We start from the raw sequence: 20,217 nt of genomic DNA, 5'->3' as shown, positions 1-20,217 counted from the left end.
TTAGATCGATCTCCCCCCATAGTGTAGACAAGGCCTAAAGTCATGTAGTTCATCAATAGCAGAGCCAGGATTAGAACCTGATCCACCAGACTCTGGCTTACTTTAGGGAAATAGACCACGCTGCTTATCTGAGGCAATGCATGAAGTGTAAAATTAACTAGTTCCAAAGGGGGTGCACAAACACTAGTTAGAGTGAATACCCTTAGTTCCTTGTCCTACTTACAGCCCCCCAATGGTTCAGCAGTCATGACCCTGAGAAACTTCCCCTGAGGCAATGGAAAGTGCTCAACGTTGGACTGTGGAGAATCCTAGGTTGGAAGTGTGCCTCATGTTCATGCGCCTTAATGTCACAGCTCAGTGACAACCCGGATGACTTCTTGAACTGGTGATGACAACAGCGTCTGTCTCGTTGTCTGTTCGCAGTGTTAATTAACCCAAAAGCTGTTTTCCCTCTTATGCTGTGAACGAGATGTGAAAACAACCAGAAGACTTTTCCCGTGCCCTTAGGGTGTCCAAGCATCACAGCCATGACCCCTGGCTGAGTAGGACTGAAAGAACTGCTGCGCAGTGGCCCACATGCCTTTTTTAAAAAAACTGGTTCATTAAAATTCCGCCTTCCCCTGCCCCCTACTTGTAATAAGTCTTTGGAGTGAGGCCACTTAGGGGGGACAGCTGCAGAGTAACCTTCCCTGTTTTCTTCTGGAAGGTTAGAGGCAGCTGCTGTGGCCCCATCTCTTGAGATTCCACCACTACTTGCTTGGGGCTGATCCCACCCCAATTAAAGTTAATGGAAAGATCTCTGTTGACTTCACTGGAGTTTGATTGGGCCCTTTACCACCTCCAGTAAAGCAGAACTCTCTCTCTTTCAAGATCTTGGGATTGGTTACACCGCAAAAAGAGAGTGGGAAGAAATTTGTCACAGAGCTGACTTGCTTACAACCTCAGTGATGCACTAAATTAAAGGATTAGTGTTTCATTCTGAGACACTTTAGTTCAAATCCTACTTGGATCACAAGGGGCAATGAGTTTGGTAAACTCAGGGTAGTCCTTACCTATAAAAGCCACTAGCTGTCTGATATTCGAAGATGCTGGGCACCTGCAGATCCCATTGATTTAAATATGACTTGTGGGTTCTCATCACCAGTGAAAAATCAGGGGGGAAAAGTGGGCCTGATTCTCTTTATTGATGTTGTTTGAAGAACAAAATGTTCTGAAAAAGTCAATTCAGAAATGTTGAAATGAAACATTTCAAAATGTGGATTTGAAATGAAGAGTAAATTTGAAACAAATATTTGGTTTCAAACCACCATTTACACTTCAAATGACATTTTATGTGGAAATGCAGCTGCAAAATGAAAATTCTTGTTTCAATTTTCTCAATGGACAATCCATTTTTTTTTCAGAAATAGATTCTTTTCCTTAGAAAATTTGGACAAAATCACATTTTCTAAGAGGATAAGTTTTGTTAGGAAACTCTTCTACTGATTTTACTTTTTAGGGTCTAACAAGAATAGCCTTCTGTTCTGGAAGCCAGCTAACTCCGAACAGGTTACCTGCTGTCTCATACTTCATAAGAAATTCCAGAATATTATCCCCCTGATATTTATAGCTTAGTCTCTCTGAATGCTAAGAATCTTGTATAATACAAATATCCTTCCCCAAACATCCTCATTTGTTTCTAGTCCTTGGCAATGGGCACTTCACCTTGGTTTTGCTCCATTAGTGAACAAACAACTGTCTCTGTGCTGATGCCAGTGGACTGAGACGAGGTATTTCCTCATATGTTTCCATTAGCTCTCTTTCAATGTTTAAGCTTCTAGTCACCTGTGAACCAGGTGCAATATGTACTGAGGCCATGAAACCCTGGCTCTGGGAGGAGGTTTGTGTTCATTATTTTGCCCAAATGGTCTTGTTGTGTCACGCCTCGGGAGACTTGGACAAGAAGGAAACAGTCAGGCTTGGTCTGCTCCCTACAAATTATTACCCTGGCCTGTAAACATTCAGAAACACAGTGCCCAGGAAGTTAATGGGCCTTACAACATGCAACCTCAGCCACTGAGTTTCAGTAATAGCTACTGCTGCGCTGACTTATCATGTGTGTTAAGGGGATGAATAAGGGACATAGGCAGCTGGTACTAGAAGGTAGACTCTTCTGGACAAAGTTAGAGCCCAGTGGAAGTTTATGTCAAGAGTTACTCAAGGAGCTTGTCAATTTCTTTAGCATAGGGGTCTTTTTTGACTGGTAGGTAGGTCACTGTGAGCAAATCTCAGCTGGATCCGTTTGGCCTGAGGAGGGAGGTTTTGTATGAAGAGATAGATTGATCACATGGAGTGGGAAGAAAATCCTGTGGTTTAGACTTGGATTTCTAAACAGCTATTGTGTAGATCAAGTCAATACAGTCTGTGGAAGGTGGGTTCTGCTAACAGTTGATGCTTGCTGTGCTCACTGATGTTATACAAGTGTAGCAAAGAACCCTCTCAACAATACTGTATTAGTAATATATGGATGTGCATGTGTAGGAGCGTACCACAATAGTGGCAAATAACGTACAGATATACATTCTTATTAAAGCTAGCTGAAATTTTCACAGATTTGAAATTTTAATTAAATATTTGCATGAAAAATCACAAGCGAAAGAGCTTCAGTTTCTCTATCCAGGATGTATTTCTAAAGGGTTGAAAATATTGTTAATGGCCTCTTTGGCCAGTCCTTCCTCAGGACTTTCAGTATTGCATCTCCCACAAGAACCTGTTCACAAAACAAAGCTGCTGCATCACTGCCTATCTTCATCCCCTTTGCTTCAGTAGTTTTCTAGTCTGAAAGTCCTGTGTCCAAAGCCAAAGTGAGCAGTATTTCTCTCTACTACATAAACAGCTGTATTGCTGGCAAATAACCAGGGGTGGGCATATCTTCTTAGACACTTCAAGTGTTTTGATTAACTCTGTCATGGACATTCCAGTCCCACTCTCCATTTCACACCTTTTCAAGGACAAACTGATACTGAAACCCTTCAGCCATATGATGTCACTCTAACGATTTAAAATTGAGTAATTGCAGTAGAACTCCAATTATCACAAAACCCGAAGGGATACCAGAAAACTTTGGATACCTGTGGGAGTTGGCCAGGAAGCTAAGTCAAGTCTGCACTGATGGTCTCCTATCCCTGAACTTCTTTGAAGCCTGCAGGCTGTCTGGCTGAGCTAGAGACAGCAGCCAAGATCTGTGCTCCAAGGGTTGATCCAATGCCACTAATTCTGTGGAAGGACTCCTACTGACTTCAGTGGACACTTGATCAGGCTCTAAGATTACTGTATATACATCTTAAGGTGGCAGTCAGACTTCAGCACAGAGAGACTTGTGTGCAGTGCAGTCTCAGGGAATGTATCTGACATTCAGATAAGCTGAGATTTTTGGACAATCATGGTCTGGCTAACTGAGATTTGACTATTGACACATTCATAAATAATATGCCAAATTAATAAATTTCTCAAAGCTCACCATCAGTGTGAAGTGTCATGGACACGATGATGTTTATAGATACCCTGCTTCCTCCAGCACATAACTGCCAGCACTTGAATGCTGCACAGCAAAATATGATAGGTAAAAGACACAGGCTTCTCCCAAGAAGGCATGTCTGCATACAATTTCAGCTTCCCTAAAAAGCAGGCCTGATACTAGGTTATTCTCAGGTCCAGTGCAAATATGAAAAGCAGAATAGCACATGTAGTTTGGGACCTGGTTAAATATATATGTCCCTTTTGGCTTGGACAGCTGCTTAGTCTATCAGCTTAAGCAGGTTTTCTAATGCAGGAAGGAATTTGTAGGCCCACCCAGTACCCTTGAAATCTATACATGTTTCCAAACAGCTCTTACACTCTAGCTCCTACGTGCAAAAATGTGTGTAAAACATGTGATCAGTAGAGGCCCATCTTGTCATAAAATGCTGGCACCTGTCCCAGTTGGGTGAGGTGCTTGAGAAAGGAGAGTCCTCTTACATGTCAGTGAATAAGTAGCGTCCAAAGCATGGAGCTTTTGACTCTCCCTTTTTGTAAAGTCTTATAGATCATTAGGGCTGCCCTAATTCTTCTGTCCAACAGAAACTTTTCCCCAGACATTTCCAAGCCAGACTCTCCCCTCCTTCTTGTGCATGTTGTTGGCCCATTTAGACTTCAGCACCCAGTATGTTTGGAGATTGCACTGTAAATTAAGGGGAAGTAGGAAAAGGGCAGATTTTGCTCAGGACTTTTTTTATTAGCTGTTCGAAAAATATAATTAAAGGTGTGTAGTTCTATTTGCTAACACCACGTATCCCAGAAAGGAGATGCAGTAACACATGAACAAGTTCCTGCCAGTTTGTTCACCTCATGTAGATTTGCCTTTCCCAATCACAGTTTTAATTTCTCAGTGTTAAGAGCAAGACATGAACCAGCATCCTCCATGTTAGAGGCCTGAGATTCCAGGATCTGTGTGAATGTGGCACTGCAGCAGAGCAGGAGGTAAAATTGTCATGGCTCCTACACAGATCTCTGAGAGCAGCCTCTACATACCTCTCTACACACGCCCCAGAGAATAGGTGATAGGGGCTTCTCTACCATGCTTGTGCTGAAAGCCAGACACCAATTGCAAGATAATGGCTTACTCCTTCACATCCTCTATGGTAAATAGCAAGGGGGCCAGCTGCCAGCAGAACAGCTGATCCTCTGTTTGGCTCAGCATTATCCAAGAGGCTGTGCTTCAAATGTGCAGTGTGAGCTGGTGTGCATTTTTGTGTCTTGGGGACTAATTCTGCTCCCCTTACTCAGGTTCAATAATACTGCAAATAATCCCTGTGATTTCAAGGGAGTGAGTTACTAAGGGTGAGTTAGGATGGTGGAACGGGGCCCATTGTGGCTGCAGGCCCTCCAGATTATTGCCCTGTCTCTTTTAGCTGCCGTGCCAGTCTTTCATGAAATTCAGCCTCCAGGCTATGGTCACCAGAGATACAAAATCAGTTTCACCCATAACTTTTTACTAAAATAATGAACAAAACCATGTTTTTTTCCTTACAAAGGCTGTTCCCCAAATTGCACTTAATTAGAAAATTCATCTTTCTTTATAAGCTCCAATTTGCTTTCCACATTACTGCTCACTTGATGGCTGGGGAAACGATTAATGCCAGATGCACATTCCAGCCAGGCAATAAATGTTCCTGCTGCAATCAGCCCTGCGCACCAGCTCCTCGTTTCATTAAAACCACACATGGTTTCAGTTTGCCCCTAATGGGTCTCTCCACGGCTCTGCCATACTCCCCAAATTGAACACTTAGAACCATGGCTCCCTCCTAACCATTCAGAAGAGCTAAGAGAAAGGATAGCCTGTCTGTCAAAGACTAACTTCTCAAATTTGGCATGAGCTGCCCTACACCCCACTATTGCTTCCAGAATTGGGGTAGGGGTTAATAAACCTTAAACTCAGAACCCATGTGGCCCAAAAGCAAGCTGTGGAAGTGCCTCCAGAGGAAGCCCTGCTGGACCAATTTTGAGTGTCACACCAGTTATTTTTAGGCATGACTGTAAATTGACCCTGGAAATGCTTTTTTGTGTTGGTTTTGCCAACCCATCTTCCAACATCACTAGCCTCCACCGAATGCAAATCTTCCCTCTTTGGCAATTGCCAGCCAAACAGGAGGAGTCAATAGGCACTCTGCTGAGTTCATCCTTTGGAGAAGTGAGGGCACCTTCCCACCCTGTTCCCAAGGCACTCCCCTCCATACACCCCATTTCATTCCTTGCTTTTAACTCTGTGGCTTGTCCCACCCCACTGAGCTTTACCGCAAAGCAGCCTAGTTCACAAATTATTTTAGGTGAAAATGTGCCTCCTGCCACCCCCCTCCTGTTACATTCTCTCCCCCACCCCCAAAAGCTAGATGGAAGAGGTGCCTTCAGTGCTTCCCTTTGCTAAGGGCCTCTCCAAGCTGTAGACACACTTACCCTGCAGCCCACATGCCAATCTAGTTAAATCTATGGCCAGCCCAGAATGCTTTACTGACACAAACTGGGAATCTAAACTAATGACGTGTGGAATTCTTATGATTCAAACAACTGCTTCATGTGCCATTTCCAATGATTGTCTCCATCCTGCCTGCCCTCTCTTGAGCTAAGAACACTTTGGTAGATGTAAGAGTGGGTAACAATGGACCTCATGTGTTTTCCCAGGGCTTTTTTTTTTTTTCCCCTTTCTCTTCCTTTGGCTTTGCTGGGTGCGTTCTGCAAGGTGTTTCCTGCAAATGTCCCTGACCAGTCTTTTGGCACAAAGCAAGCCATCTATGTAAAGCGCTTTAAAGTTTCAAGTTACAAATAATTACAATTTTTTTTTTTTTTTTTTTTTTTTTTTAAAGTAGCTCTGGGTGATGGGAAGCACCGGAGTGAAGATGGATGTTAGGAATTAGGCAGATAGGACTATTATGGGGAATTTAGGAGTTTTTAAATTGTTTATGGGGACCTAAACAGTACATCTAGATCAGAGGCTGCTCAATATTTTCCAGCAAAGTTCTCTCCTCTTTCTCCATTCCCACTGCTAATGTTTCAAAGTGTAGAGGCTCATGTGGGATCCAGTGTGAGATACAACACTAGGGATATAAAACTGTTACTAGTGCAGGAAGCTTAAAAATGGTGTCCTACTAATTTAATAAATAACATTTTCTACACTCAAATTTCCACATTTCCAATACAAACAGCTAATTATATATATGAGGCCATCAGATGTCATGTAACATCTGTGATGAGGGACAATTGGGCCTCCTATGTGCTACCACACAATACAAATAATATACTCTTCCATTCATTAACCTAGATGGGGGACCCCAACACAACCATGTTTACTCCAGTTGCAGTCCGCAACTTTGCTTCTTAAATTCTTGGTCCTGCTATGTGTCCCTGTAAGGGGTCGGACTCACCCCTGCGGCGCCTCCTGGTGGTTGTCTAGGGAATTAGCTCACCAGCCTCTGGAGCGCCCTCTGCAGGCCGGTGATCCGCCTTGTCGTCTGCACTGGCCCCCGTGTCCCTCCCAGGACCCCAGTGCCCCCTGCTCTGGGTGCTGCCCCCTGGCAATACCCACACACGCTGGGTCTCCCCTCCCAGGGGAACCCCCACCCACTAACTCCACCTCACCTCAGAATAAGGCTACTGCCAGCCACCATCTAGCCCCACGCCAAGGGGCAGATTGCAGTATCAGCCACTCATCACTGGTAGGGTTGGGTTTGGACCTGCTGCCTTGGCCTACACCTGGGTTGCCCTCTGCAACCCCCAGTACCCCTTGACCTAATGCTAGGCTGCAGCCTGGGGCTTTCCAGGCTGGAGCTCCCCAGCCTTTCCCCAGCCCTGCTCCACCCAGGTACTCTGTGTCTAGCTCCCTGCAGCCAGGCCCTTCTCTCTCTAAGTGCAGAGAGAGAGAGAGAGAGTCTTTGAGCTCTTGGCTCCCAGCCTCTTTATACAGGCCAGCTGGGCTCAGATTGGGGCGTGGCCCAGGTGCAGCTACTTCCCCAATCAGCCCAGTAGCTGCTTCCCTGCCCCAGCCTTCTCCCAGGGCTGTTCCAAACCCCTCAGGGCAGGAGCAGGTAACCACCCCACTACAGTCCCCTAGTTGGCGGCTCCTTCATGGGGCCATGAGCATGGGCGTGTACTTGGCGCGGTTTACCCCTGTCCCTGACACCTGTCCTTTCTGCGGCGTGAGGGAGACCCTGGCTCACGTTTACTTAGAGTGTGCCAGGTTGCAGCCCCTACACCGGCTCCTCACCGACATTATGTTGCGTTTTTGGTTACACTTTTCCCCTCACCTTCTCATTTATGCAGTCCCTATCCGTGGCCCCACAAAGTCGCGGGACCTCCTGGTCAACTTCCTCTTGGCCCTGGCTAAACAGGCCATCTATAAAACCAGGGAGCGGAGGTTGGCCGCTGGAGGTTCCTGTGACTGTGGGGCCTGTTTCCGATCCTCTGTCTGTTCATGTATCCGGGCAGAGTTCCTCTGGGCGGCGTCCACTGGCTCCCTTGACACCTTTGAGGAGCAGTGGGCGCTGTCCGGGGTTCTCTGCTCGGTGTCCCCGTCAGGTTCCCTTCTTTTCACCCTTTAATCGCACTCCTGTCCCTGTTTTTACATTAGTTGTCCCCCGTAATCATTTGGGTTTTAGGTCCTGTGGGTCCTCCCCTTAGGCTGGGGGGAGGATCCTTTAGCAGTGGGTGGGCTTCGCCCGCCCACTTCCCGGAACCCAATAGGTACAGTCCCCTAGTTGGCGGCTCCTTCATGGGGCCATGCGCATGGGCGTGTACTTGGCACAGTTTACCCCGTCCCAGACACCTGTCCTTTCTGCGGCGTGAGGGAGACCCTGGCTCACGTTTACTTAGAGTGTGCCAGGTTGCAGCCCCTACACCGGCTCCTCACTGACATTATGTTGCGTTTTTGGTTGCACTTTTCCCCTCACCTTCTCATTTATGCACTCCCTATCCGTGGCCCCACAAAGTCACGGGACCTCCTGGTCAACTTCCTCTTGGCCCTGGCTAAACAGGCCATCTATAAAACCAGGGAGAGGAGGTTGGCTGCTGGAGGTTCCTGTGACTGTGGGGCCTGTTTCCAATCCTCTGTCTGTTCACGTATCTGGGCAGAGTTCCTCTGGGCAGCGTCCACTGGCTCCCTTGACACCTTTGAGGAGCAGTGGGCGCTGTCCGGGGTTCTCTGCTCGGTGTCCCTGTCAGGTTCCCTTCTTTTGACCCTTTGACCGCACTCCTGTCCCTGTTATTACTTTAGTTGTCCCCCGTAATCATTTGGGTTTCAGGCCCTGTGGGTCCTCCCCTTAGGCTGGGGGGGGGATCCTTTAGCAGTGGGCGGGCTTCGCCCGCCCACTTCCCGGAACCCAATATGTACAGTCCCCTAGTTGTGCTTTATAACTAGTTGAAACCACATGGTGCCTGGAGCTATTATAGTCTCTCCGGAAAGAGGTGCATTGCTCTATTCTCTTCCTCATTGTAGGAAGCCAGGACATTATAGCCCATTGGAACAAATGAATTCTAGCAGAGGGGAAATTTGCAGAATAAAAGGACATGACAAACCTGGTTAATATTTAGCAGTAAGAGATCTGAACCAGACCTGGCCAACTGCAGTCGATAGCAAACAGATGCGGGCCCCCATATGAAGCCATTTAATTGGGTGCCCCCTACCCCCTCCAGAGATACAGTGCATGACTGTCTCTCTTTCAAGCTACCTCAAACAGGCTTGACACATGCCAGATGGGGCTAGGATTTAAAACCACAGGGTGGTGACCATTAGAGAATGTGTGAGATCTGGCTGGAAGACGGGGATGGGGTGTGGGACGGGATGGACTTTTTTTTTTTATTGTTTTTCTTTCCCCCATCAAACTTGCATGTTTAGTCAAAATTTTCCATCCAGCTCTGGAGGAATGTGTCCAGGAGTGGTGTCTGCATTTGTCCCCAGGCAGACTCAAGTCGTCCTCAGAGATCTCTGTCAGCATGAAGCAAGTTTTGCCCCACACCTGGTGACATTAGGACATGAGTGGCAAATATCTCACTCATTCCAACCTGGAGGATGGAATCCCAGTGAGCCAGGCACCCTCTTCTGTCTGTAGGTTTGGCAGCAATATCTGGTCCAGTGCCTCCGTTAATACAGTCAACGTGTCTAATCCAGCGGTTCTCAAACTTTTGTACTGGTGATCCCTTTCACACAGCAAGCCTCTGAGTGCAACCCCCCCCCCCTTATAAATTAAAACAGTTAAAAAAATATTTAACACTATTATAAATGCTGAAGGTGAAGTGGGGTTTGGGATGGAGGCTGCAGCTCGCGAACCCTCACATAAAAAGGTTACGACTCCCAGTTTGAGAACCCTCGGTCTAATCTGTGGAGTTCCTTAGTATACAGCCAGTTTGCTAAACTACTGTAAGTCGTAAACTGCAACGCTTGCACTGCATCCATCTAACTTAAGTCTACAGCAGGAGCACACCTTAGGTTACAGCAAGGCATAAAGTGCTCACACAAATGCTATACCTCTTTCCTGTACTATTATTCTTCTGTAACACCTGAACTGGTGTACGGGAGACATGGCATTAACAGAGATGGAGTCACGACAGCTAGTTACACAATATAATCTCTTCTCCATGCTCAGTGAACGAAGGTGCAATGTCCATTTTAATCATTACAAGAAAGTCCTATATGTTCAAAAATGACTGGTGATTTCGGATGCCGCACGTGAGATGCCAGATTTTTCAGACGACAAATGCTCAGCACTCTGAGTGCTTCAGCCACTTTTCATGATACGTGGGGTCGAAGGGGCAAGAGATCAACATTTAGGTCTCCCATTCCCTGGCAGCAACGTGGAGGAAGTGTGCTTATTCTCCTTGCCTCCCCACCTCATGGTGCTGTGTAGCAGCTCTTCTGCAAGGGCTAGTTCCAGGGGAACAGGAAGGCTGGGTTGGTGAACTGTAGTGGCTTTGGTTGGGGGGGATAGATAAAAAAGGAGTTTCCTTCTCCAGTATTCTCTCATGCCTGCCACTTCACCCTCCCCCCCAAACATACAAATTTGTGAAGAACCCTCTAGTTTTAATTCACTTATTGCAGTGATGATACGAGGAGGTGGCTCTTACTTTGGTACACGCAGATTAAGGCAAAAAAACCAAGGGGAGAGTAAACATTATTTTCCTATCTCTTGCTGGAGTACTTACTATATTTAACCCCACCTTTGGCTTTTCTGGGGAAATAGTAGGTTACTACTACTTTTCTCTCCTGCAAAGGAATCCCCCACCCCACCCACTTGTCTCTCACATAGCCCTCCCAAGAGCCTAAAGAAAACTAGGCAAGAGCACCTTGTCCAAGGGTCATAGTTGGCCCATAGTTGTGTTCCTCAATGATGCAGGAAGCCAGCCCTGCTGGTGTAATTACTAACAGATCAGCCTGAGGGGTATGGAAAGAATGCAGCCTGTGAGACAGAGCGCGAATCTGTTGCAAGGACAGATCTGCTAAGAATGATCATCAGCGTTTACTCAGCCCTAGAAAGCAGCGTGTGACTCCCACCCAAGGAGGTCCTTGTGACTGCTATTGTACATTAAACTCCTCAGATTCTTGGTAGCATGCGAGGTGTGCCATGAGTTGTAGACACTTCAACTGCTTAGGCCCTGCAGGATGCAGCCATTGGTCGGTTCCCCACAAACCCTCACATGCATATCTGAGCAGGAAGACGTTCTTACCAGGGCCGGCAGAAAAGGAAGATACAAATACCCTTGGTAGAAAGCCTCTGTTGCAGTATAAGGTAAACATAGGATGAGTAAAAGCTGCCCCTTCAAGTCCATCCTGCTCCTGGAGGCAAATAAATTTTTGCTTGGCTAGGCTCTGATCCAGTCAGTGATCTTGTTGGGGTATAATTTCTTTGCCCCATTGCTGATCCCACATCTTTTGCTTTGACTGCTTGTGCCTGTGGATGAACAATTAGACACCCCCTTCCCCATGCATCCCTGGTTATCCCACATGGATGCATCCACAATTGTGTGTGTTTCCTCTCAGAGCCTAGTTCATTATCCCCAGCCTGTGGCTCAGTCTCTGTTGTCCCATGGCACTTCCTAGAGGCTGCTCCATTGCTAGCCAGATTCTGCTTCTAATCCATTCTACTCACTCAGCTGACTGCAGGGCATTGTGGTGTTTTGCAATCTATATATCATGGCAACTTGGAAAACATCTTGTTACCACTGTTTCCATTACTGCATACATAAATCTTCTTATGCCCTCAATTATTTAAATACACTGCGGATTTTGTATCTGAACCAGATCCACTTAAAATTGGCAAAATGACACACTGATAAATGAAATCCTTGGAAAAGCCTCGGAGTTGCTATCTTGATCAGTCTTTGATTACTGGGTCACAAATGAAATGGGTTTGGGATTAATCCCTGTCCCTAAAAGGGTCTTCTCCCATGTAAAAGGAAAAACCCTACACATTTGTGACAACTAGTACTCTCTGGTGAGCAGACTCTGGGACTCAGATGGCAGTGAGTTCTGCAGATTAACATTGATAGAGCTTTCAATGCACTGGATAGTAAGCACCACTGCCCTCTGATTAATGTAATGTTACATTTGTGATGTTACCATCTAGTTGCTGGCCTACAAGAAAGGATACAGACCTTAATATTACTGACAGCTAATGGAAATTCCACTTTAGCTAAGGCAGTGGAGGCCTTTGTTTTTCCATGCCACATGTGTGTGGTTTAGCTGGTGTGTGCATGCATGTCACCATAGAATAATTACAAGTCCTCTTGTGTCACATCACCGCCTCAGCCCTGCAAATGATACTAGCCTTCATCTACCAATTGTCCAGTTCTCTCACAACTGCCTGTGCCTGGTCTTCCATGCTGCCCTTCATGATCTGACTTGTGAGGCCACTGTCCTCTCCTACCTCAAATCGCACCTGAAGACCCACTGCTTCTGTGACTCCTTCAAGGAACTGGTTAACTAATAATGGATAGGTCAAGGAGTGGTTGGCTAGAACGGATGCATATTTATGTAACCAAATAAACCAAACCTGGCTGGATTCTCTCACTTCCCTTATGCCCTTCCTAAGTTGCTTACTTTCTTAGGGCCTGATCCAGTGTCTACTGAAGTCAAGGGAAAGGTTTGGAGCAGGGTATGTGTGGCTAGGCAGTGCCTACCACATTGTGGATGCTACGGGAATACAAACAATAAATAATAAACTGCAAGGGGGATGCCTGCATAGTGCTATGCTGCTATCAGTTCTGTGCTTTCCTAAGCACTAAATGTACTCATTTTTTAAAAAACACACACACCAAGGCAAAAAAGCTATAAATATGCTCTTGTCCTTTTTTGGCATTCATGCTGTATAAATCTCCAGAGCCCAAGTGGAGAGTAGGATTTGTAAAAGTTATTTGTTCAGAACCACAACTATATACTTCTCTCCCCCCCCCCCAATTCATTTTAAAGGAAACGAACATCAGATTTGAGAGTCAGTCCATTGGGTTCTTTTTGAATCAGTGTGGCTGCCATGCTTATCTTATCAAAGATTTATATCCCCATCTAATTTAGCTTCACATAAATAATTGTGAAACACTCATGAGACTTTGCCAACCGCTCAAATCCCACAAAGTGACCCAACCTGAAACCCCAAAGTACTGAGAAACATTCATCTCGGATCGGAGTATTTTTATAGGCCCCATTTCAAAGGATCTGTGGTTTAAAAATATGCAGCTATTTTGGTGACCACTTGTGTGGGATAAAGTTTCCCATCGGCAATAGCAGGATTGTAATAGGACTCCAGGGAGAAAGGGAGAGTTCAGGGGGAGTGCTCACTGCACCTTTTGCTGGTTAGCATGCATTTGGTTGATAAAATAGGAGTCTCCACAAGTAAATGTGCTTCTTTAGATATCTTGGATTGAATTTGCAGCAGAAATACTGTCAACTTCAGGTGCTTTATAGAGCATAACACTTTAAAAATTAGGGAAAACAGACAATGTTTAGTTTATTTTTAAGGTCCTGAATCAGTAAGGGACACATTCTGTATCCTCTACCCAGGTGGGAAGGGGTTTTCTGGCAATAAAGCTAGTGGAGATGCTCAGTGTGTGGGGAAAGGGCAGGATTTGGTGAAGCTGGATAGGGCTGCAAATCCGTAGCACCGAGCCCAACTCTGGGGAGACTCGCAGCTTGCTCTCAGAAGGAGGGTCTCGGGACAGGCTAGGTCTGGAGGATCCACACGGATGGGACCATTCGGCTGGAGCCACAACTGCAGAGCAGCTCCCCTCCCATTCAGCAGCCTGGGTAGGAGGATTCCCTCCCATTCCAGCCCTCATGCACTTACTCAGCCGATACAGCAGTCTGGTCACTGGGAGCAGGATTTTAGTACCAGAGTCCGGGTAGACTCAGAAAATTATCTGGTCCCTGGCAAAGAGCGTGACTTTTCCTTTGGCCTGCACAGGTGCTCAGGGGAAGAGAAGGAGATGGAGTCTGAGGCTGCAGGCCAATCAGGTTCTCCGGCGGAAAAACAGGAAACTATATAAGGGTTGCTTCTTGGGAGAGGCTGGCTGCCTTGGAGTAAGGAGGACTCTACCCATTCACTGGAGCCCAGACTAGTGTGTTTTGTTTTTCATGGTTTTGATCAAGATGAGTTAGTTGGAATTACTGCTGTCTGACCACCCTGTGGAATAAAAGCCTTAAGAGCAGGGAAGGGAGGCACAAAGGACCATTAATCAAGCTAGTGAATCACTCTGCCTGTTCATCACTATTGCATTAATTGAAAGTGGGACCCTCTTTCACTTAGGGTACATCTACACAGCATGGATGTGCTAGGAGGGCTCATTCCCAGCTAGAATAGACATACACACCCTAGCGGTGCTTGAGCTGTCACCTAAAAATAGCAATGTGGCCACAGCAGGAGGATGGGCAGTAGTTTGAGCTAGCTGACCAAGTACGTTCCCAGGGGTCAGGTGGGCATGGACTCTGGCATCTAGCCCATACCACTGCAACCACACTGCTGTTTTTAGCATGCTAGCTTGAGCAGAAGTGTGTGCGTACATCTACCCAAGGTGAGGATTACACATCCCAGCTGTAAGGGGAGACATACTTTTACTTAGAAAGACCCTAGTTCTGGATTCTCTGATTCTTTGGTAAATTTGTTGACTAGTGCCTAAATCAAAGCCAGCCTTTTTTTATGAAGTCTTTGCACTATGTTAAGCGCTTCCAGTTAAACTGTTGCTAAGGAAACTGAGGTTTGGGAAGAAAGAACTGATTTTCATCTGTTTTGTCAGAACCTGAATTTGTCTGTCACCTAAGTATAAACATGTTCTTGATTTGGAACTTAAATAGCGTTTAACCTCCCTCCTCCCCTGCCTTTTCATTGTGTTCAAGGTCCCTTCAGTAATGTGAGGTTTCACTACTATTTTTATCCTTTATTAGCAAACACTGATTTCTTCTCCCTATTCACAATATCTTAATATGCAGCAGAATTCAACATGGCCCTCTCCTGTTTACTTCCTTCATTGTATGCTAGCTCCATCAATGATACCTGATGGAATTCACATAACCCTGCAGGAATTGTGCTCATTCTAGTTAACGTCTGATGCCCAAGAAGTTCTCATTCTGATTTTTAGGGGTTCACAGAAAAAATGGAGGAAGTTGGAGAACAACCCAACTCTTTAAAGATATTTAAAATCCTCAAGGGCATTCTTCACCAAATCTGTAACACTTTCAAGAGAGTCAGATCTAAGTATGAACTAGTATTTTGCTGAACTTTTTTTGTTTTTGTTTTTTTGGCTGAGAGTTCATCTATTTTTGGCAATACAAGAAAATAAAAACACCTTTGCAAAAGAGTTCACAAATAAGTTGTCACTGGTATTTTGAATTGGTACTAGTGGAACCTTCTTATCTTCTATAGAATGTATTTGAAAAGACTGGCTGTAGTAGCCCTGATATCAACAAAACGTTATTTGAAATAGAGGAGAGAGAGAAGCCCTCAAACCTCTTTTGGGTGGGATACAGGAAAAGACTATTTGTGTTCATCTGTCAGATAAATTGACCTCTTTTTCTTTGACTTTCATCCTGTTTCCAATATTGGAGGGCAACCCTGACATCACGCAAGAGACAAAGGGCACAACACTTGTAAAGACTAGGCCACACCTTTAGATTTACACTGTCTGCATGCACACATGCACGATCTCAAAAAGAAACTCTTTGAAGACCGTGGCCAAATTTTGCACTGACTAATGCCCCAGACAACCTCATTAAAATCAATGGGATTGCATGGGGCTCAAACCCAGTGCAGAATTTGGCCCCCAAGGGTCTAATGTCTGTACTGGAAATTACTGCATTTTTCATTTGGTTTGTTAGGACAATGCTCTTTTGCTTAGCTCTTTTGGGTGGGGGCAGTTCGTAACTGGCAAAGACCAAGCCAGATCCTGCTTTAACTGATGGGGAAAGACTTTGAATCCAAAGTCAGACATTGAACAGGTGATTTTTTGGACGAGTTTTCACCACTCTGCCTCCTGGACTTTTGAAGGGAAATTTAGTCATAAACCTAAAGAGCTCTGTGGATTCCCCAATCCTAAAAATAAAACAAAGCCAATACCTTTGACTCTCTGCAACTACTGTCCCATCTTCCTTCTCCCTTTAAACTCATTATATGTGCGATCTACAGCCATTGCCTCCAACTCCATCCTTGGTCCCCTCTACGCTGTCTCATGCTCTATATGAAATAGCTCTCACCAGAGTCCTGGTCTTCTTGACACTCATCTCACTCCTCTCAGGCCCATTCAGAATGTTGCTTCCTAAATCATCCATCTGCCTGGCTTGTTATTATGATCCTATCACCCCATTTTCTGACTCCATCCACAGGCTTCTCTTTGTCCAGTGCATTCCATTACAAGTTTCTAGTGCTTACCTTTAAAGCCCTGAAAACGTGGTTCTCCCTGCAGAAAAGGGAGTTGTATGTTTTGTCGTCCCCCTCCCCGCCACTATGCTTCTACCAGTCTCCATCACTTGTTTTCCCATTTCTCCTATGATATACCTTGTTTCTTTTATTGTCCTAACCCTCCTTTTCCCTGTTTTTCTCATCCATCTGTTGTCTTTTCCGCAGAGGGGTTCTCTCTTCTTTGTCACCTGTATGTAGAATCCCTGGCATAATGAGGCCCTGATACTTGACTGGGGGTTCTTAGGTACTGCCATAATAGAAATAAAATCCACAAGCTTGCCTCCATTCCATATCTTCTGCACAGAACACCCTCTGTGAACTAGTCCATAAAGCCAATACCTTCTCTTCCTTCATGTTCCTCTTCAAAATACTTCTGTCCTGAGGTCTAAGGGGAACTGCCAACTGATAATAGCTAGGTAGATGGCTAGTAGGGACTTCTGTTTGCTCTGTTCATTGGCCTATACAGTAAACACCTGATCTTTTTATTGCATCACTTCCCCATTCCTTCTAGTTGGTTATTATACCAACTTGTTACTACTTATCTGAATTAGACTGTTCGCTCTTCCAGGCAGGGCCATCTTTTGCTCTATGTTCATGAAGCACCTAGCACAATGGGGCCTTGATTCTGATTGCTGTTTCTATGTGTTACCGTAATACAAAAGAATTATTTTTTTTTAAAAAAAAGAGGAAACATTGCTAACAACTGGGAGCCTGTTCTTCTTTAAAACATGTTACTTAAAAACTTAATAGATCTAGAAGCTGTTAGGATGTGTCATAAAACAGCTTGCTTTTCAAAATTCCATTGAAATTCCTCCATCACTCAAAACTTATCAGGCCTTTAAATCACCAGGTTGGTCAGCAGGATTTTTCCTTTTAGCAAAGTAACAATTTCCTTGTTTAAATGAAGCATTTCCCCTGGCGTGCATTCATTTACCAGTAGATAAAGGTTGTACCGAATTTCCCTGAAAGAAGTAAACCCTTCTCCCAGTCCAAGGAGTCAATATCAGAACTTTAGCAAGGTCAAAGGAAATGGAATATATATACAGTCCTTTTTGGTTGCTGGAATATCAGAAATTGACAACATTGTTGGGCCAGCTCTTCAGCTTGTCTTCAATGGACTTATGCTGAAACACAGTAGCTGCAGATGTGGTCCAGTGTCTTTTTGCCCAAACACTAGAATAACAAAAACCCAAAACCTATTTCAGAAAATACTTCACTATACCACTGCCTTGATGATAATGTAGTGTCTTTTGGATTATTTAGGTATTGCTGAAGTAGTTTGAATGGTTCTTCATAATGAAAGGCTTAATATACTAAAAATAAGACTTTTTCGTAGGGTTTATTCAGATCTCATTTTAGTACTGAAAATATTATGGGTTGTGGTCAGTTTTTAAAAAACTCAATGGTCTCCTTTGGGGAGTGGAGAAGACAAGTGATAATCTTTAGCCTTCCCAGGACCGGGCAGCTCATTTTTTCTGCCATGGTAAAGATTAAACCACTTCTGCGGCTTGGATGACATGATACAATTGTTCTAGGGCAGTGAGCGTTAGCTGAATAATTCCTTCTGGCCTTTCTCTTGCTCTCTAATCTTTGGTGTCTTGCCGAAACTTGAAGGTGACCTGCAAACTTTTTTCTAAAGAAGATAATGGTAGTTATTTGCTGAATGCCCCAAATATCAAAGAGCAGGAGGATGTTCTGCTAATAATTGACTGTAAACTAATTTGAAAACTTACAAAACTGATTTCAAGGTCCTGAGGTTGCTCTCAATCACTATGGATACCTACTATGCATTGCTCTGAGATATTCCAAACAAAAGGAACTTCACTGGAGTGATGGAGATACCCCTGGGGGTGCAGATTAATGTTATTTTTAATACATATTAAAAACAGGGTGACCCCGGAGTGCCCAGTTTATTACAGCTCCAGTGGAGTCCCTGGTATATTTGATATCACAGACCTATGTGCTGTGGCTTCAAAGTGACTGGGAGCTCCAAGAGCAGTATTAAGGACCAGAAATAAATTAATTTGAAAAAATGGACAGTTATTTGCTGAATGCCCTTCTGCCCCTTGCTCCTTGAGACATTCAGAGTGAAATTCACTCCGGTGGGTCAATGCAAAGAGGTCCGACTTCAAAGAGGTCAGCCCTTAGGTCCGACTTCAGCCCTATTTTGAGGATTTAAGTGAACTTTACAGTGTATGTAGGCTTTGTTCTTGCCCTCTGCATGGGGATGATTTTCCCTCACTAAATGACACCACCATTGTTGACACCACAAAATATGGTCCCCTGAGTGACTGACCTTAGGAGCTGAGCATATATAGCTAGGATTTCTTGCAAGTAGCCAAAGCACTTTAATATCCAAGTTTATTTTGTGAGAGGCCCTCATCAGCAAACTATTTGAATTGGACAGGATATAATTATTGCGCCAGATTTATGAGTGCTAGCAGCTCTAAACTACACCTTGAGTGGGTATTCATCCCAAAGGAGGACTGCTCTCTTTTGTTTGCAGCCGGGCCTCAATATAAACCCCACCAGTGAAGACTGCTGAGGGGATGTGCCAAATCAACACATTCCCTGGTCATGGCCCCCTCCCTGGCCCGTGCACCCACTTTCTAGGCTATGCTGGTCCCTATACAGTAGCAGAGGAGTAGTTATGGCCACTTTGTGCAGCTGAAACCTCTCGTGGTAGAATTTCTGCACCAGGTTCTTGCCAGTGGCATAGGCACCAGGCTCAGTTTAACTCAGCAGTTCCACGTCTCATAACAGGGGTCTGGATCCTTTCTTTGGAAGGAACGTATTTCATTAATAGAAGGCACCCAGTGGCCTTTGGTAACTCAGCTGAACCCCTGTGAATCAAAAAGACATTTCTTAATGTGCATATGTGCCGGGGGAAAGCAAGTAATTGTGCATCGGATACAGAATAAATCTGGAGTTTATTTGTCCTGGGATTTATCTTATTTTTATTTTACAGTGTCATCCACCCATGTGGCTTTGCTGAATTGAAGTGTCTAATCTAACATCTGGATTAGAGTCCCTGAAATGTTATTGTCCCAATACCCATGTTTACTGTGTTTTTCTTCTCTCATTACAGTCATCCGAGCCAAAGTGGTGGGGAAGAAGCTCATGAAAGATGGACCTTTTGGAACGATGCGATACACCGTCAAGCAGATGAAGGTGTGTGTGTGTGTGTGTGTGTGTGTAGGCACCTCATGCTAGGTTTAGCTTCCAAGGCAATTCTAGTTACTTGCTGATCACTAACACTGGCTGCTTTTAGGATTCAGTCCTGCTAGTTACCGAGCACCTTCAACATCCATCGTGATTAATGGGCGTGGAGGGTGGTCAACAATTTACAGAATCACACCCTCAGAGATTGAGAGAGACAGAGAGGTAGTAGGCCATGCCTACCCCAGAATGCTGAGTATTTAGGGTTTCCCTTTATTCTTAACACTTCTGGTGGTGAAAGATGCCAGAGTGACAGCTCTGGATACTGAAGTCCTGTTTATCTCCAGCAGATACAGTGTAGGCAGCAGAAGTGCAGGCTTCTCTATGTGGCACTACCAATAAGCTTCAGCTCTGTTCTAGTGGGACTATGTATCTGGGGATAGGTCATTCAGCCTCTTCTTGTCTTGGCTTCTCTGCTGAGACCGCCAACAAGCGTGTCAGTTAGAATGGTGGCAGTTATATGGATACTTGTCCAGTATGAGCCAGACTGAGAAAGCAAACATGCTTCACAAAGACCACTCAGCACCTTAGGGAGAGTAGCTTTCAGACACTTTCA

The 20,217-nt window shown here is 45.0% G+C and overlaps 2 protein-coding genes across 6 annotated transcripts in view; one reads left to right on the top strand and one right to left on the bottom strand.

Moving 5' to 3' along the window:
- The window catches only part of SYN3 (synapsin III), a 242,317-nt gene that overhangs the window by 131,544 nt on the left and 90,556 nt on the right, over positions 1-20,217 (bottom strand). The window lies entirely within an intron of this gene.
- TIMP3 (TIMP metallopeptidase inhibitor 3) overlaps positions 1-20,217 on the top strand; it is a 48,859-nt gene that overhangs the window by 19,303 nt on the left and 9,339 nt on the right. The window contains exon 2 of the mRNA XM_065414743.1: positions 19,531-19,613. Coding sequence (XP_065270815.1) covers positions 19,531-19,613 — 83 coding nt within the window. The remainder of the gene's footprint in view (positions 1-19,530; positions 19,614-20,217) is intronic.

The sequence above is a fragment of the Emys orbicularis genome, chromosome 1 (assembly GCF_028017835.1).
Source record: "Emys orbicularis isolate rEmyOrb1 chromosome 1, rEmyOrb1.hap1, whole genome shotgun sequence".
NCBI classification, from domain to species: domain Eukaryota; kingdom Metazoa; phylum Chordata; order Testudines; family Emydidae; genus Emys; species Emys orbicularis.
Note: the sequence above shows the minus strand (reverse complement) of the source record. Positions and strands in the feature narration are given on the sequence as shown.